This window comes from Crinia signifera, chromosome 2, assembly GCF_055691185.1.
Source record: "Crinia signifera chromosome 2, ASM5569118v1, whole genome shotgun sequence".
NCBI classification, from domain to species: Eukaryota; Metazoa; Chordata; class Amphibia; order Anura; family Myobatrachidae; genus Crinia; species Crinia signifera.
In genome coordinates this window covers 402,936,068-402,946,879 of record NC_139218.1, presented here as the reverse complement: position 1 = coordinate 402,946,879, position 10,812 = coordinate 402,936,068, and the positions used below count along the sequence as shown (strand labels likewise).

Genomic DNA, 10,812 nt, shown 5'->3' with positions numbered 1-10,812 from the left:
CACACTCACCAGCACTGGATCCCCGGATCCCTGCTCAGGTACAGGAAGGCTACACTATAACCTGAGAGAGCCGCACTCACCAGCACTGGATCCCCGGATCCCTGCTCAGGTACAGGAAAGCTACACAATAACCTGAGAGAGACGCACTCACCAGCACTGGATCCCCGGATCCCTGCTCAGGTACAGGAAGGCTACACTATAACCAGAGAGAGAGTCACACTCACCAGCACTGGATCCCCGGATCCCTGCTCAGGTACAGGAAGGCTACACTATAACCTGAGAGAGCCGCACTCACCAGCACTGGATCCCCGGATCCCTGCTCAGGTACAGGAAAGCTACACAATAACCTGAGAGAGACGCACTCACCAGCACTGGATCCCCGGATCCCTGCTCAGGTACAGGAAGGCTACACTATAACCAGAGAGAGAGTCACACTCACCAGCACTGGATCCCCGGATCCCTGCTCAGGTACAGGAAGGCTACACTATAACCTGAGAGAGCCGCACTCACCAGCACTGGATCCCCGGATCCCTGCTCAGGTACAGGAAAGCTACACAATAACCTGAGAGAGACGCACTCACCAGCACTGGATCCCCGGATCCCTGCTCAGGTACAGGAAAGCTACACAATAACCTGAGAGAGACGCACTCACCAGCACTGGATCCCCGGATCCCTGCTCAGGTACAGGAAGGCTACACTATAACCAGAGAGAGAGTCACACTCACCAGCACTGGATCCCCGGATAAAAAAAGGGGGGGTACACTGCGCTAAAAAATGGGGGGGGTAATAAACAATGTGTGCCAATGGAATGTAAAAATTGCTGTATTTATTTAAAAAACATATATAAGAACATGGGGTATGACATAGAATAAAAATATGAATTCGACAGATGGAATTAATAGAGGGGTGTTAAAAATTGTCCAGTAGATACGGTACCGTATTTTTGTAGCCACTAATAGGTAGGTCCGTTCGGATTTAACACGATTTCTGGAAGATTTTTCTGCCTGGCTCCCTCACTTCCTTTCTGCTGACATCTCAACCATCATCATGGGTGACTTCAACATTGCTATTGATAGCCCAAAATCTGCTGCTCATGCCACCAAACTACTCTCTCTAACCTCCTCTCTCAGCCTCTCCCAATGGACTGACTCCTCTACTCATCGGGATGGCCACTGTCTTGATCTGATATTCACTAAGCTGTGCTCAGTGTCGGAATTCACCAATTCTCCTTTCCCTCTCTCAGATCACAACCTTATCACCTGCATGCTGTCCTCTAGTACTTCTAACTCAAAAACACAGAAATCCTTTAATCCACCTCAAGTCCGCAGAAATATTAATGATATTAATTTTCAAGTACTCTCCTCCTCACTGCAACAACAGCTTGCTCCTATTTCTGCATTCACTACTCCTGAGATGGCGGTATCACACCTAAACCTAACCCTCAAAACAGCCCTGGATGAAGTGGCTCCAGTTACCCACCACACTCCACGTAGGCCTAGACGCCAACCGTGGCACTCTAAATTAACGAGACACCTACAAAATATCTCACGCAAAGCTGAGCGTAAATGGCGTAAATCTCACAGTCCAATGGATTTCTTTACATATAAGAATATCTACCAGTACTATAGTTATGCTCTGGAAACTGCCAAACAAACATATTTCCAAACTCTCATTTCTGCTCAAGCTTCTAACCCAAAACGACTTTTTAATACATTTAAATCCCTTCTCAACCCTCCCTCACCCAAGCCACCAACCACTATCCATGCACAAGATCTTGCTTCCTACTTCAGGGATAAGATTGACAAGATCAGAGATGAATTGGTATGCTCCAACTCGGTTGGTGATATGTTCAATTCCATACCTGAGCCCTCTGAAGCATTTGCTTCATTTGATCCCACAAATGAAGATGAAGTATCTGCACTTTTCTCTGCCTCCCACTCTACTACCTCTCCTCTTGACCCTTTACCCTCGCAAATAAGTAAATCTCTGTCTCCTGTGCTCATTCCAATCTTAACTAAAATCTGTAACCTCTCTTTCTCTACTGGTGTCTTTCCTTCATTGTTCAAACAAGCAGTTATTACTCCGATTCTGAAAAAACAGAATTCTGATCCAAGCTCTCTCTCAAACTACCGTCCCATTTCTCAACTTCCATGCACCTCCAAACTACTTGAAAGACTTGCTTATACTCGCCTCACACACTTTCTTAACTCGCACAACTTAATGGACCCGCATCAGTCAGGCTTTCGTGCCCAACACTCCACAGAGACAGCACTGACTAAAGTTGTGAATGATCTGGTCACTGCTAAGTCTAAAGGCCACTACTCACTACTAATTCTTCTAGATCTCTCTGCTGCTTTTGACACTGTTGACCACACACTTCTCATACAAACACTACAATCCATAGGTCTTAAAGACACAGCCCTCTCTTGGTTCTCATCCTACCTCTCTAACCGCTCCTTTAGTGTTCGTTTCTCTGATTCTACCTCCTCTTCGCTACCTCTTTCAGTTGGAGTACCTCAGGGTTCAGTTTTAGGTCCCCTGCTTTTCTCAATCTATACCTCATCTCTTGGCAAAATAATCAGCTCCTTTGGATTTCAGTATCATCTGTATGCGGATGATACTCAGCTCTACCTATCCTCCCCGGACCTGTCCCCATCTGTATTGAGCCGTGTCTCTGAATGCCTTTCTGCTGTTTCATCCTGGATGTCATCTCGCCACCTCAAACTTAATATCTCAAAAACAGAATTAATTATATTTCCGCCAATAAATAGTAGTTACCAACCTGATATCTCTATCGCTGTTGAGAAGATGACAATCACTCCTACCTCTCAAGCTCGCTGCCTAGGTGTTATCCTTGACTCAGAACTTTCCTTTGTACCCCACATTCAATCTGTCTCAAAATCATGCCACATGCACCTAAAAAACATATTTAAAATTCGCCCTTACCTTACACAAGACACTGCAAAAACTCTAATCCATGCTCTCATCATCTCACGCATTGATTATTGCAATAGTCTCCTTATTGGCCTTCCCCAATACAGACTCTCACCACTACAGTCCATTATGAATGCAGCTGCAAGGCTAATCTTCCTAGCCAGACGTTCATCGTCTGCAAAGCTACTCTGTCAGTCACTTCATTGGTTACCTGTATTCTACCGTATTCAATACAAAATTCTTTTACTTACACACAAAGCCATAAACTAAACTACACCAACATACATATCCTCTCTTATCTCAAAATATCATCCAACACGACCTCTACGCTCCTCCCAAGATCTGCGTCTCTCATCCACACTCATTACCCGCTCCCATTCCCGACTGCAGGACTTTCTTCGGGCTGCACCCACTCTGTGGAATGCCCTCCCAAGCACAATAAGACTCTCCTCCAGTCTCCAAACCTATAAGCGTTCCCTGAAGACTCATCTCTTCAGGCAAGCTTATCAAATTCCAGAACCAGTCATAGAACCTTGCGTTCTGGTGGAATCGATGCAATAAAGAATACAGTATCTATCCTTATGTATCAATGCCTATTTCCCTATAGATTGTAAGCTTGCGAGCAGGGCCCTCCTACATTTTGACTGTCTGTAAATACCCTGTTTTGTTGTTTCACTGTCTGCTATTGTAAAGCGCAACGGAATATGCTGCGCTATATAAGAAACTGTTAATAAATAAATAATAAATAAATGTCCTCCGTTCGGGTTTAGTCCTGGATGGGTCCTTTGTTAGGTTCCCAATAAGTATCCGTGATGTTTTAGGATAATAAACAAGGAGACTGGTCCGGATCAAGGCAATTGTAGATGGCAAAGGTCCAAAACTGGATAAGAGCACCCTCTTAGTTCACCATCTACAATTGCCTTGATCCGGACCAGTCTCCTTGTTTATTATTATCCTAAAACATCACGGATACTTATTGGGAACCTAACAAAGGACCCATCCAGGACTAAACCCGAACGGAGGACATCCGAACGGACCTACCTATTAGTGGCTACAAAAATACGGTACCGTATCTACTGGACAATTTTTAACACCCCTCTATTAATTCCATCTGGCGAATTCATATTTTTATTCTATGTCATACCCCATGTTCTTATATATGTTTTTTAAATAAATACAGCAATTTTTACATTCCATTGGCACACATTGTTTATTACCCACCCCCCCCCCCCCAATTTTTTAGCACAGTGTACCCCCCCATTTTTTCTCTGTATTCTATAGGAGGTTGACTACCCTCTACCCACACTGCAGCTTGGCGAAGCACCCCGTATCTCTTGCGCCCCCTACACGAGGCGGTAACTCTACCCCCTCTCCCCCCAACTCTGGATCCCCGGAACCCTGCTCAGGTACAGGAAGGCTACACTATAACCTGAGAGTCACACTCACCAGCACTGGATCCCCGGATCCCTGCTCAGGTACAGGAAGGCTACACTATAACCTGAGAGTCACACTCACCAGCACTGGATCCCCGGATCCCTGCTCAGGTACAGGAAAGCCACTTTTCCTAGATGTCGGTATTTGGCCATAAGCTCTGCAGCCTCACACCCCCCGATCACCTGTCCCACGCTGTCTCTGTTTTGCTTCTGCTCCATAATTGGGTGAGGAGCTGCCAGGTCCGCCCTGAGGAACAGAAGAGAAAGCTGTATGCACATTGTGTACTGGAGAAGGCCTATACATAGGGATAACAGCGATTACTCCCTATCCCAGCACCTCAGACATATGAATATAGCAGCTGCTGATGGTACAGTATGTAATAAGAATACTAATAATTATAGAACCCTACTCCGGCCCCGGATCCCAGACAATAGTAGACAGGAGAGTCTGGTCCTAAACTACCACGCTCCCCTGCGTCATATATTATCTACATCCCTTTTACCACATTCTATTCTACTTAAGCTCCACTTCCACCTGGTCACTGCCCCCTCCACTCCACCAACCTTATCTTCAACATGGTCACTGCTCCCTCCACTCCACCAACCTTATCTTCAACATGGTCACTGCTCCCTCCACTCCACCAACCTTATCTTCAACATGGTCACTGCTCCCTCCACTCCACCAACCTTATCTTCAACATGGTCACTGCTCCCTCCACTCCACCAACCTTATCTTCAACATGGTCACTGCTCCCTCCACTCCACCAACCTTATCTTCAACATGGTCACTGCTCCCTCCACTCCACCAACCTTATCTTCAACATGGTCACTGCTCCCTCCACTCCACCAACCTTATCCTCAACATGGTCACTGCTCCCTCCACTCCACCAACCTTATCTTCAACATGGTCACCAGTGACCTCTGATGTTGTATCGCACCTCATTATCCGTGTAATAGTGCTCCGCACAGTGACTGTAGGCTTGGTGACCATGGCTGTATGACTATCACCCTTCATCACCCCATGCAGTGCTCCTCACAGTGACTGTAGGCTTGGTGACCATGGCTGTATGACTATCTCCCCTCATTACCCCATGCAGTGCTCCTCACAGTGACTGTAGGCTTGGTGACCATGGCTGTATGACTATCTCCCCTCATAACTCCATGCAGTGCTCCTCGCAGTGACTGTAGGCTTGGTGACCATGGCTGTATGACTATCACCCATGATTACCCCATGCAGTGCTCCTCACAGTGATTGTAGGCTTGTTGACCATCTCCCCTCATTACCCTATAAAGAAGTGCTCCTCACAGTGATTGTAGGCTTGGTGACCATGGCTGTATGACTATCGCACATCATTACCCCATGCAGTGCTCCTTACAGTGACTGTAGGCTTGGTGACCATGGCTGTATGACTATCTCCCCTCATTACCCCATGCAGTGCTCCTCACTGTGATTGTAGGCTTGTTGACCTTGGCTGTACGACTATCTCCCCTCATTACCCCATGAAGTGCTCCTCACAGTGATTGTAGGCTTGTTGACCTTGGCTGTATGACTATCTCCCATCATTACCCCATGCAGTGCTCCTCACAGTGATTGTAGGCTTTGTGACCATGGCTGTATGACTATCACCCCTCATAACTCCATGCAGTGCTCCTCGCAGTGACTGTAGGCTTGGTGTCCATGGCTGTATGACTATCTCCCATCATTACCCCATGCAGTGCTCCTCACAGTGATTGTAGGCTTGTTGACCTTGGCTGTATGACTATCTCCCCTCATAACCCTATATAGAAGTGCTCCTCACAGTGACTGTAGGAGGAGGAGCTGAGGGATCAAGCCTGGAAGAGAAGGGTCAGAGTAATAAGAGACAGGACAGGAGCGAGTCACTCACCTGATGGGCTGCAGTTCCACGGGTGGTAGTAAGTCCACTGGAAGGTCTGTTTGCATTGCAAGGGAAGTCATGCCACGGCTGCAGCGCCATAGAGACTCCGCACCCGCCAGCTCTGCCCCTACATCCCCTACATATTGGGGCAGTTCCCGTAAATGGATGCCCTCGGGTTTGGGCTGATAGAGGTTCTCCAGGTGTTTGGGAAGCTGGAACAATGTTGAGGGGTCAGGGGGGAAGGCCGCAGCCAGAGCTTGCAGAATATCCAAATCACTGAGCAGGTGTCGTTGGCGTTCATACTGTCTGTGCAATTTCTCCAGAGCTGGAAGGAGGACGCCGCGTTCACCTGACAAATGCTCGCGGAATGGCCGCAGGAGTCTCAGAACCTCCAGCAGTTGTAGCCACCATTCACGGTCACAGCCCTGAGCAGGTACCGAGAGGAACCGTACGAGCTCCCTGGCCAGAACCGACACGTTCCAGGCAGCTCCATGTTTAGAGGATGAGGCCTTCTCCAACATGAGGCACAGTGCTCTGTAGTGGCTGTAACCAGCCAGAGGCGACCTCATAGGGCCATCAGGGCTACCTGTCAGGAACACGCAAAGTAACAGGTCATGTGTGTGGTAGAGAACACACTAAATGGGCTGTAGCACCATAACAGCACAATGTTCAGCCACGCCTTACAGCACCACATCTCAGCCACGCGATACAGTGTCACCCCTCAGCCACGCCTTACAGCACCACATCTCAGCCACACGTCCCCCCTCAGCCACGCGATACAGTGTCACCCCTCAGCCACGCCTTACAGCACCACATCTCAAAGGGAAGTAGGAGGGACTAGCACAGACTCCCGGTAGGGTATATCACATTACAATATTGAGAACCAACATATTACATATCACAGGATCTAAATGTCCCTAAAGATTTCTTTGTTGGTGGTGCTCCCTTGAGTCACAATTTACTGGGTATCGCAAAAGGAGAAAAAAAGGGTGACTCTTTTTGTCGGGGCACAACTTAATAAAAATTATTTCAAAAATTTACTGACTACACCTAATTGCCATATTCAATGGGGAGAAACTTTTACAGAAAAAGATTTATAATTTTTTTCTCTTTTTTTGATGCAGTGTTAGTGTGCGTGAATATAAAACAATTATTACTTGTATTGTTTATCACAATTCACAAATTAATGTGAATGTATCAGCCTTGATCACTTCATGGTCTCAATAGGGGGATATTATCCCGTGAGGCATCAGATGGCCTGGCTGAATTTTTGATGAAGTGACAATACTAAAATTAATAACAAGTGAAAAATGTTACAAGGTGCAATCAATTATTGATTGTAGTGACTTAAAAATTAAATGAAAACGGCAAAATATCTATTTATCGGGTGCTTTGTCACAGAGGCATTACCACAGCATATAGTTCTGTGATATATAAGGTAAATACCTATATTGACTGGTGCTTTAATTCATTAGGATTTTAACCATAGAGAGGTATCAATAGACACCACATCTCAGCCACGCGATACAGTGTCACCCCTCAGCCACGCCTTACAGCACCACATCTCAGCCACACGTCCCCCCTCAGCCACGCGATACAGTGTCACCCCTCAGCCACGCCTTACAGCACCACATCTCAGCCACACGTCCCCCCTCAGCCACGCGATACAGTGTCACCCCTCAGCCACGCCTTATAGCGACACATCTCAGCCACACGTCCCCCCTCAGCCACGCGATACAGTGTCACCCCTCAGCCACGCCTTATAGCGACACATCTCAGCCACACGTAACCCCTCAGCCACGCCTTACAGCACCACATCTCAACCACACGTCCCCCCTCAGCCACGCGATACAGTGTCACTCCTCAGCCACGCCTTACAGCACCACATCTCAGCCACACGTCCCCCCTCATCCACGCGATACAGTGTCACCCCTCAGCCACGCCTTACAGCACCACATCTCAGCCACACGATACAGTGTCACCCCTCAGCCACGCCTTATAGCGCCACATCTCAGCCACACATCCCCCCTCAGCCACGCAATACAGTGTCACCCCTCAGCCACGCCTTACAGCACCACATCTCAGCCACACGTCCCCCTCAGCCACGCGATAGTGTCACCCCTCAGCCACGCCTTATAGCGCCACATCTCAGCCACACATCCCCTCTCAGCCACGCGATACAGTGTCACCCCTCAGCCACGCCTTATAGCGCCACATCTCAGCCACACGTAACCCCTCAGCCACGCGATACAGTGTCACCCCTCAGCCACGCCTTATAGCGCCACATCTCAGCCATACGTCACACCTCAGCCACGCCGTATAGCGCCACATCTCAGCCACACGTCCCCCCTCAGCCACGCAATACAGTGTCACCCCTCAGCCACACGTCCCCCCTCAGCCACGCGATACAGTGTCACCCCTCAGCCACGCCTTATAGCGACACATCACAGCCACACGTCCCCCCTCAGCCACGCGATACAGTGTCACCCCTCAGCCACGCCTTATAGCGCCACATATCAGCCACACGTCACCCCTCAGCCACGCGATACAGTGTCACCCCTCAGCCACGCCTTATAGCGCCACATCTCAGCCACACGTCACCCCTCAGACACGGGATACAGCGATACCCCTCAGCCACGCCTTATAGCGCCACATCTCAGCCACACATCCCCCCTCAGCCAAGCGATACAGTGTCACCCCTCAGCCACGCCTTATAGCGCCACATCTCAGCCACACGTAACCCCTCAGCCACGCGATACAGTGTCACCCCTCAGCCACGCCTTATAGCGCCACATCTCAGCCACACGTAACCCCTCAGCCACGCGATACAGTGTCACCCCTCAGCCACGCCTTATAGCGCCACATCTCAGCCACACGTCACACCTCAGCCACGCCTTATAGCGCCACATCTCAGCCACACGTCCCCCCTCAGCCACGCGATACAGTGTCACCCCTCAGCCACACGTCCCCCCTCAGCCACGCGATACAGTGTCACCCCTCAGCCACACGTCCCCCCTCAGCCACGCGATACAGTGTCACCCCTCAGCCACGCCTTATAGCGCCACATCTCAGCCACACGTCCCCCCTCAGCCACGCAATACAGTGTCACCCCTCAGCCACGCCTTATAGCGCCACATCTCAGCCACACGTCACCCCTCAGCCACGCACTACAGCGTCACCCCTCAGCCACCCGTCACCCCTCAGCCACCTGGCGCCATGTCTCCGCACAGTCACCTGGCGCCATGTCACCGCAGAGTCACCTGGCGCCATGTCACCCGCTCAGTCACCTGGCACAATGTCACCCGCACAGTCACCTGGCGCAATGTCACCCGCACAGTCCCCTGGCTCCATGTCTCAGCACAGTCCCATGGCGCCATGAGTCCGCAAAGTGACATGGCGCCATGTGTCCGCAAAGTGACATGGCGCCATGTGTCCGCAAAGTGACATGGCGCCATGTGTCCGCAAAGTGACATGGCGCCATGTGTCCGCAAAGTGACATGGCGCCATGTGTCCGCAAAGTGACATGGCGCCATGTGTCCGCAAAGTGACATGGCGCCATGTGTCCGCAAAGTGACATGGCGCCATGTGTCCGCAAAGTGACATGGCGCCATGTGTCCGCAAAGTGACATGGCGCCATGTGTCCGCAAAGTGACATGGCGCCATGTGTCTGCAGTCACCTGGCGCCATGTGTCCGCATCGTCACCTGACGCCATGTCTCCAATCAGTCACCTGGCGCCATGTCTCCAATCAGTCACCTGGCGCCATGTCACCAGCTCAGTCACCTGGCGCCATGTCACCAGCTCAGTCACCTGGCGCCATGTCACCAGCTCAGTCACCTGGCGCCATGTCACCAGCTCAGTCACCTGGCGCCATGTCACCGGCAAAGTTACATGGAGCAATGTGTCCGCAAGTCACGTGGAGCCATGTCTCCGCTCAGTCACTTGGCACCATGTCTCCGCTCAGTCACATGGTGCCATGACGCCGCTTAGTCACATGGTGCCATGTCACCTGGCGCCATGTCACCTGCTCAGTCACATTGTGCCATGTCTCCGCTCAGTCACCTGGCGCCATGTCACCCGCTCAGTCACATGATGCCATGTCACCAACTGAGCAATAGGTGTTTAGCAGGATGCTGTCACGTTTGCCAATTTGTTGTACCTGTGTGTGGCTGGGTCACGTGTTTCGGAAGAGGAGGCAGCTGTGTTCCTCTGTGTTTCTGATGTGATTCCATTGCACGAACATGGAGAAGTGTGTCCTGCAAATCTCTATAATATTATTAATAATAATAATAATAATAATCAATAATCATCGTCATCGTCAATAATACATTCAGGCAAAACCATTACTGTGCACCATGTGGCAGGTCACCAGTAGCATCTCCTCCCACTGCCTTCCCTCCCTGGCATCATCTCCATGCACCCCTGCCCCTCACGCACGCAGCCACCATCTACACCCGCACCCATGCCTGCATCCCGGCGTCCCCTCACTCTCAGGACCAGGGGCAAACGCAGGATTTTCAGAACGGGGTTTCCAGAGAGGGGCGGAGCAAAGCACGGAGATGGACACTT

The 10,812-nt window shown here is 50.1% G+C and overlaps 1 protein-coding gene across 1 annotated transcript; it reads right to left on the bottom strand.

Annotated features, from left to right (window-relative positions):
- Positions 1-4,445: 4,445 nt before the first annotated feature.
- LOC146058636 (dynein heavy chain domain-containing protein 1-like) lies at positions 4,446-10,503 on the bottom strand. The gene is made up of 3 exons (XM_083170909.1): positions 10,403-10,503; positions 6,254-6,830; positions 4,446-4,614 (listed from the first exon to the last, which is right to left on the bottom strand). The coding sequence occupies exons 1-3, from the start codon at positions 10,473-10,475 to the stop codon at positions 4,446-4,448; spliced, it is 819 nt and encodes a 272-aa protein (XP_083027035.1). The 5' UTR covers positions 10,476-10,503.
- Between the last annotated feature and the right edge of the window lie 309 nt (positions 10,504-10,812).